The sequence below is a fragment of the Protobothrops mucrosquamatus genome, unplaced genomic scaffold (assembly GCF_001527695.2).
Source record: "Protobothrops mucrosquamatus isolate PMUCROS unplaced genomic scaffold, P.Mucros_1.0 scaffold_4, whole genome shotgun sequence".
Lineage (NCBI taxonomy): Eukaryota > Metazoa > Chordata > Lepidosauria > Squamata > Viperidae > Protobothrops > Protobothrops mucrosquamatus.
Window position 1 is genome coordinate 565,028 of NW_015386080.1, and position 22,327 is coordinate 587,354.

The 22,327-nt window shown below is 37.0% G+C and overlaps 1 protein-coding gene across 1 annotated transcript in view; it reads right to left on the bottom strand.

The window, feature by feature from the left end:
- Nucleotides 1–10,143, bottom strand: part of DKK2 (dickkopf WNT signaling pathway inhibitor 2) — a 54,102-nt gene extending 43,959 nt beyond the window's left edge. The window contains exon 1 of the mRNA XM_015810169.1: nucleotides 9,867–10,143. Within this exon, the coding sequence (XP_015665655.1) occupies nucleotides 9,867–10,115 (249 nt within the window). The 5' untranslated portion in view covers nucleotides 10,116–10,143. The remainder of the gene's footprint in view (nucleotides 1–9,866) is intronic.
- Between the last annotated feature and the right edge of the window lie 12,184 nt (nucleotides 10,144–22,327).

Genomic DNA, 22,327 nt, shown 5'->3' on the forward strand with positions numbered 1-22,327 from the left:
AAGGCAAATGGCTGTTGTAGGCTGTTCTAAAAGTCGGAAAAGAGAACTAGAGAGCTTGCAGGCTGTGAAGCTCGATGTGTGATATCTATGTACTGATATATATATTTTTAATAAAATCCTTTTTTTGTTGTTCCAATAGAACAAATACCAACCTTTTGCTTGAGTCCGAATCACTCCTGGAGGACACTGATTACATATTTAAATACATTATTTAGAGGAATGCATGGAAGGCTCTTCATTAAGTGAGTCACTTTGCATATATGTAAGATTAAACAATGGGAGCGCAATGGCTCAGCAGATTAAAGACACTGAGCTTGTCACCTGGAAAGCTGACAGACCAGGTTTGAGACCCAAGCACCATGCTTGATTTCTCATTCCTGCCTCAGCTCCTGCCCATCTAGCAGTTAGCACATGGATGCAAATGTGAGTAGATAAATAAATACCACTTTGGTGGGAAGGTAACAGCATTCTTTATGCCCTGGCATATAGTCATGCTGGCCACATGAACAAAGAAATGTCTTCAGACAATGCTTGCTTCCTCGGCTAAGAAGCAGAGATGAGGACTGACCCCTAGAGTCAGACATGACTGAATAGGATAAATCTTTACTTTAAGACTAAACCAGAGGATCTAGTATGTTTTCTATGTCATTGTACAGGGCAGTAGAGAACAGAGAGAATGAATTCAAGCTCAGATAGACAAATAATCTATAGCAGGGGTCCCCAATGCCCAGTCCATGGACCAGCACTGGTCCATGGCATGCCAGAAACTGGGCCATGCAAACAAGTGAAGCCTCATCCATGGGATGCAAGCAGACCATGAAACTACACCCCTTCGGTCCACAGAAAAACCTCTCTCCACGGAGCCGGTCCCTGGTGCCCAAAAGGTTGGGGGCTTCTGATCTTTAATTAATCAGACCTGGAAAACTAAGTTATTTGAGGCATAGATAATCTCACTGCTGAGAGTTCTCTAAATAAACATAATAAAAGAAAAACGGATTCTTGTTTTGATGATCGGAATTTATTCTGTACCATTTAAGTTTTTTAATGTATATTTTCACTTCCAAATATTTTAAGTGAGTAAAAGGAATTGGATTAAATGAATTAAAAACAGTGTGAGCTGAAATATATATATACTCACTCTGAGTATAAAGGTCTTTAGTATAATCCTAGTTAAACACAGATTTTCTAAACATGGTTCAGACATAGTCAGAAGAAGCTCACTAATACATGTTCTCTTTTTGACCTTTCTAATTATTTTTGTTTCATGTAATAGGTAGCATGAAACTGCTGGTGAGAAGACTGGAACCACTCTGGACAAGGAGAGGACTTGAGATTGCCCATAAATACTTCAGGCAGATGGTATTTGTGAGGAGATTACAAGTTAGCAGTCTCCAGCGGGTTTACAGTTTTAGGAGATGGAATAACCCTCTAACTCAAAGTGTGCTTAGTATCTTTGAAAGGCATACTTATTTTTCTAATCACTTTTAGAAACTGCTTGTTAACTGCTTTTCAGCTATTAAAAATATTTGGATTGACAACTTTTACGATACCAAATAGGTTTCCTTCAATCCTTTGTGAAATAGTTTTAATTACAAGTTTAAGAATTTAAAGAATTTGGTGGGAGAAGAATAAGCTGCAAAAAGGTGATTGTAACTTAACTTTTAAAAAGTTGCCAATGGGCTAAAAATCCAGATGAATTTGAAATATGATTTTGAAATTAATTATAAGAATCCTTCCCGTTGGAAAATATGTTGTTTTGAATTCTTAAAAAAAAAAAGGATGGAATCTGAAGGTTGGACAGAAGGCAACCAGGAACTAGAAAATACTAAAGATTACAATTATAGGAAAATGATAATAATAATGATGATAAAGTTGGAAGGGACCTTGGAGGTCATCAAGTCCAATCCCCTGCTCAGGCAGGAAACCCTATACCATTTCGGACAAATGGCTGTCCAGTCTCTTCTTAAAAACTTCCAGTGTTGGAGCATTCACCGCTTCTGGAGGCAGGTTGTTCCACTGGTTAATTGTTCTAACTGTCAGGAAGTTTCTCCTTAGTTCTAGGTTGTTTCTCTCCTTGCTTAGTTTCCATCCGTTGCTTCTTGTCCTGCCTTCAGGCGCTTTGGAGAATAGCTTGACTCCCTCTTCTTTGTGGCAGCCCCTGAGATATTGGAACACTGCTATCATGTCGCCCCTCGTCCTTCTCTTCATTAAACTAGACATACCCAATTCCAGCAGCGTTCCTTATATGGTTTAGCCTCCAGTCCCCTAAAGAACACTTACATTTGAGTAACTAACACTTACATTTGAGTAACTAATACAGAATGGAGCAAAGTATTTTAACATGTGATATATTAAAGGACATTCCTGAACAATGGATCCAGACATTAATTGTAAGTCTGTGTCTATTGATAAACTGTTATACTATGGAAAAGGAACAAGTTTTACTGGACAAATCTGAGACTGTTCTGAAAGTGGAATTAAAACTGACAAGCCACAAAAATGATATGGGAAAAAATGTTATACTGGACATACAAAATAAAGTGGCTAATATCTTAATCATTAAAAGGGATATATAAATAACAAGCAAGAAAGTGACCTGGATGATCTTCCTATATTGGATTTTCAAAAGTGGATTGTTAAATCTTTGAAGAATTTTGTGAGAAGGAATAAAGTAATCAAGTTTTAGGACATTATTTGAAAAGAATAAAGATCAAGATTGTTAAAAGTAGAAGGAAAAAAATATAAAGTTGGTTTATCTGATCAAGTTTAAAATAGACATGTTGTTATCTTGAATAATGAACTATTCCTGTTCAGAACTGAAATGAAGTTTTTAACAATTTGTTTACGGATAAGAGATGGCTGACCGAAGAATAGATAATTTTGTGGATTTTAAGAGAATTTTACTAAAATGGTTTATACTTGTGATGAAGTCATTTCTTTATTTCTTCTTCCTTGGTATATTCATATTTTTCTGTCTTTCATTATTTCTATTTTTCTTTTCTGTTCTACTCTCTTCTTTTTTCCAGTTTGTATTAGTATTTTTTTAATCACTGTACTTGTAATTTTTGATAAAATTACTATTAAAAAAAAGAATGCATAAAGTTAGGAAGAGCCAAGTGTAACAGCTGCTAAAAGAAATTGGGGTCAAATTGTGAAAAAGTAACCAAGTTCATTGCATATTCTTTCCAATATGAAAGAAAAGAAAGGCCTATTCATGAAGATGATGAGCAGAATGTTATCTTCAAAATGGAGTTGCAAAAGAAATCTGCACATATTCTAGGCTAACAAAGTCTTTATTTTTGTTTAATTCCAGAAGGGTAATTCATATTACTTTTTAGCTCTGTATTAAAAATACAACTTATACTTTAAACACTTTTAAGTGTACACTTTGAAATAATACATTTATTAAAAATAAGATTAGCTGCAGAAACATGTTCGGTAAAAAACCTCTATATGTTGCTACATGGGATGCAAAATGAACCCACATAACCAAAATATGAGTACAAAGTATAAGAGATAACAGAATGCTCTGTAGATACAGTCCACTTTATAGTAGCATTTTTAAACCAAGTATGAAGTGTTTTGTAGGCAAATCAATTCATCCCAGTAAATGCTGACTTTTCTTCTACGCACGTATTCATTTTTAAGATGTAGACTATGCCAACCACGCTTTTATTAATATACAAGGAAATGAAGTCTGGAACTTTGTAATACCAATTAAAACGATACTATTTGTACTTTCTTTTTTGTCTAAACAACATTTAATGGCCCAGACTTTTTTCAACTGCAGGTCTCTCATTTTAAAAAGAGAGATGTAGCCTATATAGATAAAGTCTTTTATTTCGGTCTTTGACAGTAAGAAACATGACACGGAACACACAGACACATTGACAGTGTTTATATATTTCAATTTATATAAAACAAAAATCTGGTGAGGTGGGTTGGATTGAGAGACAGCACAATCACCCCAAAATTCACACAATCTGTTCTGAGCCTCATTCTCTTGACTCCCAATGCTAAGGCAATGGTCCCAAACTTTCCTTAGTTTTGCAAAACCACTTATCAGAATGTCCTGGCGATGATTGGGAAATGGGTTGTTATCCAAAAATTAAAAAAAAACACTATCCAATTTGGGGTAATTTGCTCAGGTCACTGTAATCATTGCCACCCACAAACATTCATGTAAATGTCACAGCCATAAAGATCAAGGGTAAGAAAAAGGATAGAAGGGGAGGGAGAGAGAAGAAAGCTTTGATATTTTTCAAACAATATCTTGTATCCTTCAAAACAAATTCCAATAGTCTAAACAACTTAAGAACTACTAATCTAATAATGGTTTCTTTTAAACAAAATTGTTATGTACTAATTAGCTGGAATTCGTGTAACCATTGTTTTTAAACACAGCAGATTTCATGCTCTGACACTAGAAATTTCATCTCAGCAGCTCTTTTAAAAAAAATAAAAAATAAATAAAAAGATTCAGTGACAGCCATCACTGATATTGCTTGTCCTGCAGTCTTAAATATATGAGCCACTGCTGGGAGAACCAAAAGCTAATGTTTTCCTTTTAGTACTGAAACTAGAAAGTTATTGGAGAAAGTGGTCCAGTCCAATTTTTTTCTGCCACAGATTCATTTTTCTATCCTGCAATCACAATATGCAGAAGTCTTTAACAGCACAAAAGAAATGAGTTCTGATTTATTAGTGCACATTGGCATTTCTTCATTTCCCCACATGCTTTCAGTTTATCTGGTGATAAAATCTGCTCTGCAATTCTTCAAAAGTTCTCTTCTATTGAGAAAGAGGCTTCTGTTTTTCTACTCTATTCACGGGACACTTGAAAATTTCTCTCAAATTTCTCTAGGCATTTTAAAATTGATATTACTACTTGGAGAGGAGTGCTGCTTCCTATATTCTTATTTTCTGCTATACATCCTTCCATTGCTATGTATAGCAAGCAAGCAACAGTAACAACAAGTAATGGGAAAAAAATGATCATTTATCTGTTTAGTTACATTCCATTTACCTATAGATGAGATATTTGTTTTTATGAACTATAACTCAGCTACATAATACAAATTCTCTCAAAAAGCACATTGCCCTCAATTTCTCCACAACCCTCCTAATGGACTAGATGATTTTGTTCTGTCTTATCTTTATCCAAAGAAATATAATTCCTAAGAGTTAAATCCATCTGCAGAAATACTTGAAATATCTCTTGATTACGGTAGGTCAAATTTTTCATTTTCCCATCTTATTAGTGCCTATTTGTTTATCTTCACTCCAACATAAAATTCCATGTTTTTAAAAAAATAGTTATTATTCAGATGCAGAACTCTTTTCATCTCTCTGGAGCACAAAGTTTTCAAGTACTGTTACAGATCTTGATCAAGTTGTACAAAGCATAACTTAAGAGTGGATGTTTTCCATGGAGCTTTTGACACTTGGAAGTCAGTGTGTGCACGCACAAAAACACAAGCACGTACACAGCAATATGGACAGTGGCAGTAAACAGGCATAAAAAGAAGTCATTTGCCATGTTGCTTTCTCTCTCAACTGCAAATTCTAAAACAGAATTTGGAAAGTTTTGATTGAGATGCATCCTGTGAGTGCTCCCTAATTGGCCCGTAGCATTTTGGCAGAGGCCTTTCCTCTCAGTACAGTCTCTCAACCAGAAATCACTCTGAATAAGAGGAATTAATGAGCAATTATTCCTTGTCACATTCCACATGGACCATTCTATTCTCTTCAGAAGGAAGTAGGATAAAGCATTCCCCTGTATAGGAAAATATGCTTCATGGAAGAAGAGGGAGGGGAATAATCATTTGCCTTTCTCTGGGCAGGAGAAACCAGAGAGTAATTATTCCCTTTCTCTTAGTGCACAGAGAAAGTCCACTGTATCTGAGCAGAAGCAGGGGACAGTTTTCTAATCATGACAAGATAATTAGCACTGAGTACATTGTGCACAGAACATACAAAAGATGATGTTCAACGTGGTTTATAATCTTTATCACACAGACATCGGAAGTTAGAAAAAGTCCATTGCTTATTAGGAAGCAAATACTGAAATATTAGAGAAGATTGCAGGGAGAGGCAAGGTTCCAGTTAACTTTCTAAGGCGGATTTGATAAAAACAACATTTAGAACACAAAACAGAAGAGACAGATTTACTGATGAATAAAATTTCAACTTAGACCATGGCTGTGCATCAGATGTTACTAGATACTATTAGTCTAGAATACTATTAGTCTAGATACTATTAGTCTAGATACTATTAGTCTAGAAAGAGTACAGAGAAGAGCAACAAAGATGATTAGGGGACTGGAGGCTAAAGCATATAAGGAACGGTTGCTGGAATTGGGTATGTCTAGTTTAACGAAGAGAAGGACGAGGGGAGACATGATAGCAGTGTTCCAATATCTCAGGGGTTACCACAAAGAAGAGGGAGTCAAGCTATTCTCCAAAGCGCCTGAAGGCAGGACAAGAAGCAAAGGATGGAAACTAATCAAGGAGAGAAGCAACCTAGAACTAAGGATAAACTTCCTGACAGTTAGAACAATTAACCAGTGGAACAACCTGCCTCCAGAAGTGGTGAATACTCCAACACTGGAAGTTTTTAAGAAGAGACTGGACATTTGTCCAAAATGGTGTAGGGTTTCCTGCCTGAGCAGGGGGTTGGACTCGATGACCTCCAAGGTCCCTTCCAACTTTATTATTATTATTATTATTATTATTATTATTATTATTATTATTATTATTATTATTATTATTATTATTATTATTATTACTACTACTACTACTACTACTAATACTAATACTATTACTATTATTATTATTATAGATAGACCATGGTCTAAGGATGGGCTGACTAAGGCAACTTATTTTTCTGACTATAGTGGCGTTTGCTCCAACCACATTGGGCAGCCTGGAATAAGGCATGGATTTGTGATGGCAGAAGGAGAAAAAAAGAAAGCCAGCATCATGTCTATGGAGATTCTCAGTCATCCCAATCATGGTTGTCCCAAAGGTGATTTCTCAAAAGGCAACTGGACTTTCTTTGTTTTGCTTGAACATGTTTTTCCTGTCATCCAAGAAGCTTCTTCAGTTCAGTTCAGTTCAACTTCTGTTCAACTGAAGAAGCTTCTTGGATGAGAAGCGAAAAAGCATCTTTTGAAAAAGCCATCATTTAGCTAGCAAACAAATAAGTTCCTTTTTCACTGCAGAGAAATTAAACCTAGATTTTCATAAAAATCATGCCTACACAATATAAATAGGTTGTAGTTTTTCATAATAATACAAGTTGAGAGGAAACCAGTAAAATATTTTCTGTTACCTTTTTTGCAGCCTATCAGTTAAAGAGTACAGAACGAATAAATGACAGCATATCTCAGCTTCCACTGATTGCTGTTTTTTAATTGTAAATTATTCTACCCTAATTTCTAGCAATCTTTTAGTCACAGTGAGAAAAAAAGCCTAACTCTTGAGCCTAACACCAATATGAATCTTCAGGTTAATGCTACTTGTATTCAGACTGAATATTCAAAATGAAGAAGTCTGCATTTCCTTGCTTGAGGACTCTATGCTGTTTACCTTGTTAATGGGAACCGCATTTTGAATGTATATATATTGGATAGCTTCCTATTAAAACAGACATCAGTTACTCTATCTTTGCAGGAAGTCAAGGAATGTCTTTTCATTTAGTGAATGGATTTGAGTTCAACTGACTGGGAAACGGTCCAAAAATGAAGCAGTTGATGGATGCAATACCTCTTCCAGAAAAATACACTGGGAAATGTTTGCTTCACAACAGATTTTAAAATACATATAAGAATCTATTATTTAGACTTTTTAATTTTTAAAAAAAATGAGGATATGATCAGTCAGATATCTCATATCAACTTCTGAAAGATGTCTGTTAAGAACAGAATTGATACCATTGAAGCACTGATTGATTCTAGGCTATTTGGTTGACACTGTTTTGTTGTTTGTTTTGCTCAGAAAACTTGTGACTCAATAGTGTAAGGCTGTTGGCATATACAACAATCATGCAGGCTTTCCATTCTGTTTCAAAACAAATAAAAAGATGCATATAGCCTGTGAAATCAGTAGCCTGCAATCATTCAGGTCAAGATAATTAAAGATGCAATGGTTCTAACCAACTCCTGAGAAACCCAAATGGAGAAGAAAAGAAAGCAGAAGGAGAAAGACCCTGTGACAATTTGTGACTTATGTGCCTACTTTGTGACCTTGAAGCAACTTTCTACAGTTACTCTCCCCAATATAAAATATGGAATTATTCTTAAGGCACTTTTTGCTACTATCAGTTTTCTGACCACCATGCTTAATGTTATCAAGCTACTATTTTCTGCTTTCTTATCTCAGAGGCAGTAAATTACAAATAAAGGGGCAATGGAAAATGATGCAATATTTCTCAAAACTTTTTTTAAAAGTAGATGCAGGGGAATTAAGGATTTTGAACTCCGACTGCACCAAGTTGAAGGAGATGTAATTTAATCTGCTTTTTTTTTTAAAAAAAAAACACCACCAAATCTTGAAATCTATTAAAGCTACTTAGCACAGTGTAGGGCCATAGGGAAAAGCACTTCTATGGCACTCCAGATGTTTCAGGCTACAAGACCTATTAGCACGATTATCACAAAACTTCATATCTTCAGGACATCTTTTGCGTTAAAGAAACTGTTGAGACATCCTAAGGATTAATGACTTCCTTATTCCATAAAGTCAATGGATCACAGTTGATATTTTATGCTATTTTAAAGGTCTTGCCTTTAAAGTGCCCTAAGTCTCTTTGTTGGAAGAAATGAATATGGCTACCTTATGAAAATGATATTCTGCATATTTTTATTTCTATAATCAGGCTAGCAACAGAAGAAAAACAATAGAAAACTCTTATTCTCTTCTTTCTCATTTTTACAGCTGCTTCTAAGTTTTTGTGGGGAGATCTGGCCACAGGTCTCTGGAGTTACATCTGTTCTATTGCTAAAATTCTGGTTAGGAACTAGTATTACTGGAAGAGATTGAAAAAGTTTCATCTCACTCCATTTAATAATTCCTCATGGGAAGGGAGGAATGTCCTACTCCTTGGAGAACAAGGCTTACTGGTCTTTAATTTGAAATTTACTACTTCCACACTCATCCATGATGGGAATAGCATCAGGTTATTTTAACACCACCCCTGGTCCCCTAGTTTAAATACTACATTGGAAAATCCTGTCTGTGATCTTCCCAGAGCTAACCTGCTATCCACATTGTGGTTTCATTTGAAACACTGCAATGTTTGCGCTTTCTTTTAAATCCTGGTGCATTTAATGTACAAACAGGGAAACGCTGAAAACAACTCTTTGGTGGTCATATTAGTAATACAATCGTCATTGTCAATTGCTGCTGAAACAATGTGCTCACTGAGTACTAGAAACTTGAAACATTGAATCTTCAATCCTCCATTCATGCTACCTTTATTATTAGTGTCCAAGAAGTATTTCAGAACTAGACTCTCTCTAGAAACAACTTATCTCCAAATGGTAGCAAGGTACAAAATCTTAAAATCACCATATAGGTTACGGTTACCTTCTTGAGGAATTTATACATATCCGAGGTAATTGATAGTTCAGCTGCAAGAAGAAGAGGAAGGAAGAACGTCATTACTTTGAGGGGACCCTGGATGAGGTACCCCTATCTTCCTGCTCTAACCTTCCCTTCTTGCTTGCCACCTCTCCGCGATTAACCATCCAGGCTGCGATTACTGCCCGTCCCCAAAGCGCGGAGCCCTGGATCCGCTCCTCGGGGGGACCCGTCTGGAAAGAAGCAAGAGGAGGGAAGCCGAGGGCGACGCGGATGCACCTTACCTCGCCTTGTCGGTGATAATGCTTGAGGCCTTTCCCCCCCTGGCCGAAGAGTTTGCCTTTCTTGCCGCTCCCCAGAGAGAGTCCCTGGTGGAAAGCGGCCGACCTGTTGGCCGCCTGGGTCGGCGTCTCGCCCATGAGGGTGGCCTTGATCGCGTTCGCCTTGGTGCCGTCGAGCTGGGAACCCTCCACCACCAAGAGCGCGGCTAGGAAGAGGAGAGGGCGGGAGGAGAACTTAGTCCAGCTCTGCATGGTCGGCTCTACCCTCTTCCTAGGCGTCTTCCTTCCCGGGGGCTGGGCTGGGCTGGACGGCGCAGCTTCTGCAAAAGCCCGGCGTCGGCGAAGGAGGCGAGCCCTCCGGCCGTCGGAGCAGCGCAAGCAAAGGGTAGGTGCTCCCAGTCAAGGTCTCCGGGGCGGCATGGTGGGCGCCCCCCTTCCTCCTCCTCCTCCTCCTCCTCCTTCTCAGCAGGAGAGCCAGTCGCGGAGGAAGGGAAGGAGACGGAAGGAGACCTGATCCCGGGCGGGAGGCGGTGGCTGAACCCGGAGAAGGAGCCTCCCACCCGCGAAGCTTGGCCGGGACGTCTAGGGCAGGAAACAGTCCTGGATCGCTTCCCGCGTCCACGCCGCCTTTTGCCGTGGGACAAACTCAACCCAGATCTGCTCTGAGCGGAGCCTGGCCCGGGGGAGCGACGGCTGACAGCTTGCTTTGCTCGCTCGGTGGTTTCGCTGTCTAGGAATCCAGGCAGCCTTCCACCTTCCGTTGGCTGATCCGGGGCATCCCGACCGCAGGCAGATGAAAGGCTTGGACGGGAGATCGGGCGCTCAGCTCGTTGGGCGTTGAGTCCGCCCTCCCGTCCCCAACAGCCGCCTCCTCTGCTCGCCTTCTGCCCCCCTTCGCCTTTATAGCTTCACCGGCCGAGTTCTCTTTTCCTCCGCCCCCGGAGCCGCGGAGTGACAGGGGAGGGGAGCTGACTCATTCCCGAGCCCACTCCTCACCACCCTCCGTCCCACTCGGCACCTTCGTTCCCTCCTCCTTGCTCCCCGATCTCTTGAAGGTTCTTTGGAAGGTTGCGTCTTTGCGCAGGGAGCGCCTTCCCTTCAAAGTTAAGGTCTTCTGGTGACGCCTGACGGATGGCGGCTGAGGATGAATAATTGAGAGGGTCGAAGGCTTGGGAATCCCACTCTTTGTCTAATTAATTCAGGATGGTTAGACTTGGTCATCCCAGAAAATTGTCTCAACCTGGGCTGTGCCCAACAAAAAGGGTGGAAAGTTTTGCACATGTACTGTAGATCAGGAAGAGAAATAGGGGGAAGCAGGCTCTCTCCCTTTGTTACTCACACATATGAACACAGATTTGTTGCTCAGATTTCACTGGAACTTAAAAGCATTTGCTATCAGATGAAATCCCATTGAAATTTATCAAAAGTGTTTGTTTCCATTTAAACTAATTTTGGAAAATGTCAAAGTACTGGTGGAATCCATTCCAAAGTGTTTGTCCATTGTAGGCAACCAAACAGACAGGGCGCTAATCTGACCTGATCTAGGTGTAGCTCCTGGTGACTGCCGGGAATAATCCCTGAAGTTTTCTTGGCAAAGTTTTTCAAAAGAGTTTGATAGACAGATAGACGGACAGAGTAACTGGCCCAAGGTCACCAGTTAGCTTCATGCCTAAGATGGTACTGGAACTGAGAATAGAATAGAATAGAATAGAATAGAATAGAATAGAATAGAATAGAATAGAATCTGGAAGGGACCTTGGAGGTCTTCTAGTCCAGCCCCCTGCTCAATCAGGAGAACCTATACCATTTCAGATGACTGTCTAGTCCAGAGGTCCCCAACCTTTTGGGCACCAGGGACCGGTTCCATGGAGAGAGGTTTTTCCGTGGACCAGAGGGGGCGTGGTTTCATGTACTGTCTGCATCCCACAAATGGGGTTTTGCTTGTTTGCGTGGACCAGGTCCTGGCTTGCCACAGACCAGTGCTGGTCCATGGACCAGGATTTGGGGACCCCTTCTTAAAAACCTTCAGTGATGGAGTGCCCACGATTTCTGAAGGCCAGCTGTTGCACTGGTTAATTGTCCTCATTGTTAGGAAGCTTCTCCTTATTTCCAGGTTGCTTCTCACTTTGATTAGTTTCCAACCCTTGTTTTAAATTTTTAAACATATATATTTAAAAAAGGACAAAGAAAGAACATTTGCAGCAGTGGTTCCAGTGGTGACCATAGGATATGTTGGCTACCTTTACAACTAATTATATAAGATAGAGCAATTCAGTTCTGTACCCATTTTGATTAAGAAGACTATTTGCTATTAGCCAAGTGTACTATTGTCTAGAAAACTTTTCAAATGCCACCTACCTCTTGTTCTGTATTGGAATATATTGTGAAACAGGAGGAGACAGAAAAAGAACTTGGCTGACTAGAAGGTGATTTGCAGCAGATAAGCTGTAGATTCTCAAAACTGAACAAGAGTAGAAATAGGAAGAGAAGAAAGAGCTGTCTAATTGAATTGCTGAAATAAAGCAAGCAGGAAGAACCTTTGAGTGCAGCTTTTTTTTTTAAGAATTGTGACTTCCTTGAGTTCAGTTTGCAGTTCAGAATAGATTTTTGGGTTCCTAACACTTTAATTTGTAGTGATGTTTGATTTGGTTTGCATTAGGTTTTGGTGTGTGGAACCTGAATATTTAGGAAATGAATAACGGAAAATGAATTAAGAAATTTTGTATACCTAAAATCTGTCCATTCCAAGGATTCTGTTAAATGTAACTGCAAATACTTGAACAGAGGCCATGCTTTCCTTTAAAGTCACATATTAGAAGATCACAATTCTCCTTTAAATAATTTTTATTAGTTTTGAAGAAGAAGCAGGGGCTTAACTGTGCTTTTGTACAACTTCTTTTCAAATTCACCTAGAAGAATCTACCCTTGGTGCCCTTCAGTTGTTCCTTCTGATATGCATGTACTTAAAGATGTTCCTTTACTTTGGATTACATAAACCAGGTTACATACTAAATTAGGTCCATCAAACAAAAAACGAAAGGCTGTTATTAAATATTTCTCCTTCACTGTGTTTGCTAATTTTTCTTTTTCCTGTATTTTGAAGTGTTTTTTTTTTAAAAAGAGCCAAGTTTGTCCTTTTCAGCAAAAAACCTGAATCTTATATTTAACACTTTGTTATTACACATTTAGTGATTTAGTTATAACTAAGCTGGTCTTTAACATAGTGGAGGTCATGTCTTTACAATAATTTTATATTTATGGAATTGAAGAGGAAGTAGATGAAAGCGTTATACATGATATATGTGGTATAGCAACCCCTCTCTAGGTTAAGTAAATAATTAGTAAATACATACTCTTGCCATCCTATCCTGGGCTGATCAAAATGAGCATAAGTACTGGTGCCTCTGGACAGATGTTCTTTCTTTAGAACCTATTTCATTCACACTTAGATATAAGGGTCCATAACTCTTAGCACCTTTACCTAGCAAAGTCATGGGCATGACGGTAGCCAAATATACTACAAGTTTTTAAGGCATAGATTACATCTAGGAGGTTAGAACATTTATCCATGCATATGCACTTGTACGGTGTATGCATCAAATAATTTTATGCTTGAGATGCTACATAGAATCATAGGGTTGGACTGGACCTTAGAGGTCTTCACGTCCAACCCTTATTGCACCCCAGATAAATAGTCCAATCTTTTGTTGAAGGTAAGCTATTCCATTGATTAATTGTTCTTACTGTTCTCCTTAGTTCCTGATTGGATCTCTCTTTAGTGAGCTCCACCCATTGCTTCTTGTTCTGCTCTCCGGTGCTTTGAAGAATAAATCAACTTCCTCCTGCTTATGACTACCCTCAAAGCCAGCTATCATATTACCCCTAATCCTTTTCTTTATTAAGCTACACCTACCTAGTTCCTCATACATTCCTCATACTTCATCCTTCATTTTGGACTCTCCCACTCAGCTGAGTAGGATTCAGCTGAGTTGGATTCTGCTCTAGGAATCTAGCAATATAATGTCTTAACTTCAAAGCTAGGTAGAGTAATTCATTGGGAACATACCGTAACTTTAAATCAAGATAAATCACTAGCTCTTTTCTTCCCTCATTGTGAATATTAGATTTAGCAGCATTTCAGGGCTTCTGGCAGAAGATTTGCAACCCTACCAATTGACGTGAAGAACTGATCTTTTATTGTATCTCATTGCATAAAAGTATTGATCACACTTCAATTTGGTTCTTATTGTGTTTTTAACAAAAAATATCATCTAATGTTTTTTCAAGCTTAGGACTCTCTAGAATCTACTGGTTTTTTTTAATAGAAAAAAATCAAATTTGCATGTCTACCAATTATCCCATTGAAGATTATATAGCCCTAACCTGAAAATCGTGTAAGCATTTTTCCTTTTCTTCCCTTTTAATTATTTACCATCTTTTTTTCCTTTTCTTCCCTTTTAGTTGTTTACCATCTTCTCTGATGTAGGGTAAAAAGCTTGCAGACTCTTTGGTGAACTCGAGTTGAAGTAATAAAAGTATTAGCCAACACAGATGTAGAATTTTTAATATATTTAAAATATGGTTGAAGTTTAGAAGTTAAATGAATCATGAGTCATGTTTCTTGTTCACCTTACATGGATGGCTCCTGTGCTATAAAATGATTATCATGCAGATCTGGGATGTTGACAAGTCACTCAATAAAATCTTTCCTTTCTTTAAATTGAGGAAATATATCTTCAAAGATAAATAGTAGATGGTTGAGAAACAGGATAAGAGAAGTCAGAAAGAACAAAATATATTTCTCTTATCCAAAATAGTATTTCACATATGGTATTCATTGACTTCTCTTCTGCTATTGTTTCTATTAGACAACCATCTTAAAACTGACCAGAGTGATTTAAAAGTATGCTTTGTAATTATTTTGTTCAGAGATTGACAAATCAATTCAAAAGCCTCAGAGTCAAAAGTCTGAAAACATGAAAAAGGATTTGTAATAAATAAACAAATTTAATGATTTTAGATAGCTGTGAAGCTTAAGTCATACAAAATATGAGTGACAGTTTTAAGAATAACCCACAGGTATAATCTGGATAAAGTTTTTGAAATCTGATACAAATTGAATTGTTTTATCATGTTTAACTCCTGAAAGGTCTTTAAGGTTGCTTGTATTTCAAGACAATTAACCAATGATTTTGAAACAAGAAGGTGAAGATGAAGATGGCAGTAGAATTCACACAAAGGAACAGATATGTATACCCATATCAAGAAGCAATTTTTTTTCATCAAATCTTACAATTAAAACAAATAAATGTGCCAGTATGTACTATATACACTATGAAAAGAGGAAACTCTAAATATATGGCTTTTTTTTTTACACATCCTACTAGATTGGCTTTTGTAATTGTTTATTTTCTTCCATTTCTGCCCTACTGTGGCCAAACAACTGTGGCCTCTAATTACGCAGTAAGAAGGTTTTACTATTTTTTCTCAATTCTACGCAAAGGAAGTACAGCTGATCATCAGCCATAATGTGCAAATCGTATTTATGCATGATATCACCTAGGAGCTGTTCACTTTGATATGCTAGATTCTGCTGTTAAGGACTTATTTTCCCATTTTCCATGAGAAACACTAAACATGGCCTATTTCCTATGTGATCTAATGTAGAATACACACATGCACACTCTCCAATTCTACTATTCCACATGTGTCAATTAGTTGCATTTTAGTTGTCTTATCCTCTCTATCTCAAAAGCTTTTAAGCCAACCATTTATAATTCAAAAGCTATGAAAAGTCATTTTGAAATGTTCTACATTCTCCCTCTTTAATATTATCTGTACTTAAAATGAAATATGTTCCTAATTCTACGCAAACTTTTGCAGATAGTGACAGAATGATAGACATATAAAAATAAGGCATTCATGCACAGAATTCAAGAATTTCTGGCTTATGTGCAAAGAAATACAACTCAAAGAAGGAATTCCATGCATCAAATATACTGAAGATAATGTAGCAGCTCCTCAATTCAAAGATTTAAAAGCAGATTTCAAGCTGTTGTTCTGGTGAAAGGAGTAATCTGCTGACTAATGCATCACAACTCAGCACAATGCAATTATTAAACAGTTTAAGATGTGTATAATTTCATTGACAAGCCAGCTAATTATGACTATATCTAAGCTCTAAATCTTAATGTCAAAGTATTTGAGACTCATCCAAGATGAATATGCTAGTTTCATTGAAGTGATTGGTATATCTTGGTTGACATTCAACTATTTTGATTATCTTCCAGTATAGAATAAATTCTAAGTTTTAAATTCATATTTCAGGTTAAGTGCGGATGGTAGATGAAATATGAACCCATAACCTCTTTCAGCATCCACCATATGGAAACCAACATGTTAATGTTCTAACAACATTCCATCAGTAAAATAAAGAATGCAAACTAGAAATAATTTGGAATTAAGAAGGTCAATATTATTGTAATATCTTACTTGCTTTTTCATTAAAACCTGATTTGCCTTTTCTTCATTCGTCTGGGGTTTTTGTAATACATCTTCTTCATGTTTTCTTTCTTTCTAATCTTCATAGTCTTCTCAAAGTATAAAATGAATGGAATATCAAGGAATGGCTCAATTGCCTAATTGGAGAAATCATCCATAGAAGGAAGGAGAAAAAAACCAATTTACATCAGTCTATAGTTTAGAAGCAAATTGAAATGTCTCTAGTTTTATAGCATTTTTCCCCAAAAGCTCAAAGGTCAAATAAGGAAAACTGAATGAAACAAGAATCATGGCAAGTTCAACGAGGAAAAAAATCTATAATAAAGTTAATCAGGACAGATTTTATCTCTAAATATATATCATCCTCACTGTGTGTTTGTGTTGATATAATAGCTTCTTAGATAAATATTTCAGAAAATCTGAAAAGAAGTTAACAATTTCCTTGAAAGAACAGAAATGTGTTTTTCAAAGTGCTGTCATCAAGATTTTTTTTAAAGCATTTATTTCTAACTTTAAGTTAGATACACCATAAACATAAAAGTTTAATGGTTACTATCAAATATTTTAAACCAAGAATTCTATAGCATCCGACCAGCAGAGTTTTTAGTCCACAAAATCATATGTCTTAATGAATTGATTAGTTTTTAAAGTGCCAAAGGAGATGGTCGTTTTTGCTACTGCAAGCTAACATAGATATGCTTCTGGAAATTTTCTAAACAAATTTCATGATTTTTCAGCCTTTAAGCAAAGCCATTTAGTAAGATAATCTGTTGAGGAGTGGATACAGAAAAGAGGAAAACTGTAAGTATACTTTTTTCATCTTTATTTGTCAAATATATGCAAAATGTACATCCATCAAATGGCATATTGTTTGGGTATTTGTTTGATTTTTTTAAAAAAGGATTTCTGTTGATGAAACAACTGGTCAAGGAATATTTAAGTGGGAGGAACCAAGATCTTATTTATTATTGGGCCACAGTCAAATCCGCTGAATATTTTTAAAGCCTGTAAAGAGATATATTAAGATTTTTATCCAAAGTACAACAGAAGTCTGAACTGCTGCTCTCCTGACACATCAAAAGATATATACCATAGTGCTGTATGGTAGAGGTATGTCAACTATCTGATCTCATCCAACATTGTGGTGATTTGAATGTAAAAACTCTAGGTTTACAAAAGATTTTTCATTAAAAAAAATTACCATACAGATAATTTACACTTATCTTCTCTCAAAAATGTTGATATCAGGTGACAAAGGTCAGAGACTTGACACTAATTTTCTTCTGAAATGCCAGGAAAAGAAAGGGTGCCTCCAAGGCATTCACCCTAGCCAAGGAGGCACACTTGTTTTCAGACCGGCCTGAGCAATCATCTGGTACCCATACATCAAAAAATTGGTAAAGCCAAGACCAAATTATATTTACCTTTAATTAACATTAGCTGTATGATATGTAATCATTCTTCTTTTGTCTCATAAAAATCACAATGGGTGCCACTTACGGATCAAATGTTGGATACACAAATTGTTTCTTTGCAGAACAAATGAAGTATCACTTGATGTCCTCCTTTCATGATATGATAATATAGATAAAATAGTTAAGTTTAGAATAATCTGAAGTCGCTTCTTTTGGAATTGTCGGGGCTAATTACCTTTAGTATTGTTTCCAGTAGCTCTGAAAAATTTGGTCATTTTTATAGAAAGAAATGTAGATATCATCATCTATTATTTGTTTCATTCTTTCTCCCTGCTTTTCTTTGCCTTTTTTCCCTTTTTTTGCCAATTTGTATTTTAAAAGTTTGCTGATGTTTAATAAATGTGGCATGTGTGCTGGCTCTCACCTGGATGTAGGGATCCATTGGAGTGTGCTAGGTAAAGTGGGAAATGCCCAAAACAAAAACAAAAAAAACTCAACAATCCAACAAAAACAACAACAATAACAAACCAGACTGTGCAGCCTTATGATTGGCCGTAAGAAAGAAGGATTCTCAGCTACAGGGAAAGTTTGTGAGTAGCAACTCAGCAAAAATACATTGTTCATATTCAGATGAATTGTATTAGTAATATTCCCTTTAATCTATGGGTGTCAAGTGATTTGCAGAAAAAATACATTACAGAACAAACGTCAAGGAGTTAAATATTGTGTACTGTATGCCTTTTTGGAGTATCTTTCTCAGTCAATTATAAACATCTACTCTCATGAGAAAGACATAGTTTGCCCTGTGTTCTCCTGTGAATTCAATGTTTTAATCCTATTTCAGATTTTCTCAACATTAAATGTACTTTCCAACCTTTAATTAACCAGCACTTCTCTTTTGTTTGAATGTAGTAAAATTTCAGAAGGCTGGGAAATAAAAATGAAGAATGTGTGGGTTTGGGCTTTAAGATTAGCCATGCTTCAGTGATCTAGTATGCCAAACTGTTTTGTATTAATGGAGCAATCTCCAGCACCCTCCCCTATCCTCACCCCACATATTTCTTTTTTTTATGATGCCACCAATTCGTGTGTGGGGGAGGAGGGATCTTAACTTTCATTAGGCCCTAAAATCAGATGAAGCTGAGACTTTCTTGTGTCGTTTTAAAACATATTATCTTAAAGAAAAACATTCCCAGAGGAATCATTTAAAATATACAATTGTACAAGAATAATTTATAGTTGGATTTATTGGGAAAGAGACTGTGAGGGGAAAAAAAACTTAGCGGCAAGTCTCATTTTACTATTCCCCTTTATCTCAGAATTCCTTTTGACTTCCCTTGAAATACTTTTACTTTTCTTCTTTTTCAGTCTAAGTCCATCATGTTCAAGTCCTAGATGTCAGCCTTACTAGGCAGCCTAGGTAGGGAATATGACCCTACTTTATTGTAAAATCTCATTAACAGAATCTTTCAAATCTGAAAGTACAATTTTCCCACCTTCTCCTTTACAGCCCAAGAAACTAGGGAGAGTCCCTTCTGAGACTCTTGTAATGCTCATTATCCAGCTATGTGCTGTGCTGTCTCTTATTTGACCATTCCCAAGGGAGCATCTCTTCATCCAGTCCCCCAAGGTTTTTCTCATATACCATTATATAGACCAGAATTGGGATGCAACAAGGTTGTGTGAAGAAACCTCCTTCCCCAATCTATATTCTCCAGGTGTATTAAGCCACAGTTCCAGCCAACATGAAATCATAAAGGTAGGCCTGAAAAGCAATTAGAACTGGAAGACAAACCAAAAGGTAAAACTGGATTACAGGACAAGACCAAAAAGAAAGTCCACCAATACGACAGTGGGAACATTTTATACTTTGTGTCCTTAAATTGGCCTGGATAATCTCTAGGCAAGTCTTCAGGGTTCTTCATACAACACTGCAGCCTCCAGTTCAATATTTCACCACATGAAATATCCATATCAGTTTCTGACACTTCACAACATGACTGCAGTAGTCTAAAAGCTGTTCTATACCTCTGAGTTCTGACAACATTGACAATATTGTAAGTGAAGCTCACTCCTTGAGGCTTTGAGCTTCAAGACCAGTAATGAAAATACTAGCCTTGACAGCTTTGCAATCTGTTGAGAAGTCCCAGTAGGACCAGCAATGTTGTTGTCAATTTTAGCATTGCTTCTCCTACCTGGATTTCTCAATGGGTCTGCAAAGCTGTCAAGGCTAGTTATTTCCATTCTCAGAGTTTAATAAGCGTCCTGCTTCTCTTAAACCTGAGAACAGATGCTTGGTTCCTCCCATCCCATCCCAACCTTTCTTTCCTTTTCTTTTATGTTGAGTAGGATTTAAGAGATTTTTGTTCCAACAATACCACAGACAGCTAGAGTTACCTCACAATTTCTTTTAAGCATCTCATGAAGACAATTAGGAGCAGTGATAGTCTGGAAGTATCCTTGATTGAGCTGGTGCTCAATCACTTCTCAATACTGAAGAATCTTTATTGCTTCCTTTTTCTCTTGGTGATAATACGATAATGTAATATGCTGTTTATGATTGGTAGTGAGAAACTCTTTACAGGGATGATTGCCTGCTCCCTAACACTCTATTTCAAGTGCCTCTAGAGTTAAAGCTAAAATAAGTGACAGCTACAGTATAGATAGTTCATTTTTTAAAAAAAAAATATTTTATTGAGTTTATATGAATAAGGAAAAAATAGGAACAATACGGGTATGGGAAGGGAGGAGGATGGGGGGGAAGGGATGGGGGATTTAGGATGGAATAAGGATAGATACAATCACATATTTTTACAAACAAGCTACCGTCCAGATCATAATAATGAGTAAATATCATACTCAACCATTTTTAAAATAAGATTAACTATAACCATATTGCTAACAATTAATAAACAAATAAATTCATCTATATAAATAGATATATATAAAACATGAATAATAAAATCTCAATAAGTCATGACTATCAGCATTAACAGTTAAAACTCACTAAATCATTAAAAGTAAAGATGTTATCAACCTATAAATTATAACTCAATTAAAGATCAATCATCTATTCTGAAATATTAAGTCCTTTTGAAATTCTAACGGGTCTCTAGCCATTGATAAAAATTTTCCCAAGTTTTAAAGTAAACTGAATCATCTTTTTCTTTCATCTCCAATGTTAATCTATCCATTTCTGCACACTCTAACATTTTAGTAATTATAACCTGGTCAGATGGTAGATTCTCATTTTTCCAAAATTGGGCAAATACTATCCTTGCAGCTGTTAAAACATGCAGTATCAAGAAATCATTTTCTTTACCATAATTAGTCTTAATATTCCTAACAAAAACAATTCCGGTTTAAATTCTATCTGTATTTTCATCATCTTTTCCAACCATCTATGGATCTTAGACCAATATTTCTTAACATTAGGGCATATCCACCAGGCATGGTAATAAGTGCCTGGCTGTTGTTTACATTTCCAACAAGTATTCGAAACATTTTTAAACATTTTCGCTAAGCGAATAGTTCATTTTTAATGTTGATAATCCAATTAGGAAATAGTTTCCCAAAGCACTTAGCTATACTGGATGTGAATTATAGAAATTGAAATCCATAACCTTGAAGGTTACACAGATTATAGAAGGCTCTTATAGAATAGAAAGTAGAAATGATTTTTATATCATAAGATTATAACTGTGCTCAAAGGAACACCCCAGGCTCTTCATGGTCCATATGAAAATCATTTTAAGGAGACATATATGATCCATTGACCACTAGATGGCCATACTTGATTTGGGTTGGAGAATATACTTGTCAAATGTATTCATTTATACCAGTATATTGAAATTAAGCTTTAAAAATTTGAAGTCATTTACCTGCAAAAAGAGCTTGTCAAACAGAAAATATTAGAATCTTTCATTAATAAATAATTAAAAGTACCTGAAATCCTGTAACTGAAAATTATCCAGCCTCTTTACGTTCTGCAATAAACCTGTAACATTAGTTCAGCTGCTCATAAGGATAGAAGGATTTATCACTTTCTAATATTATGATTTGCTCATTCTATTTCTGTAATAGAATACAACTATAGAAACAAACAAACAAATAAACCAAAAACCATTGTGAAGAAAAGTTAACACATATTTTCTAAGAGTGTGGTGAAGTGGTAAGGAATTAAGACTGTAGAGGCTCAGATTAATGGTCAGACTCAGCTATGGAAATTCCCTTTGGTTCAATTGCTCCCTTTCAGCTCCCCTTATCTCACAGGGTTTTTGGGGGGGGGGATAAAAAGGGAGGTCTCTGTATAAAGTGCTTTCAGTTCTTGGAAACAGTAGGACAGTGATGGTGAACCTTTTAGAGACCGAGTGCCTAAAAACTGGCTCCAGCCCCACTCCACCCCCTGCCCCGCCCGCACTCCACCCCCCCATCCCCTGCCCCGTCTGCCCGCAGGGCCACTCACTGCCTCCAGGGCCTGCTGCAGATTGCCCAGGCAGCCCAGCAGCGCTATGGTGGTCACGCCCGCTGCCCGCGCCCTGCAGCATC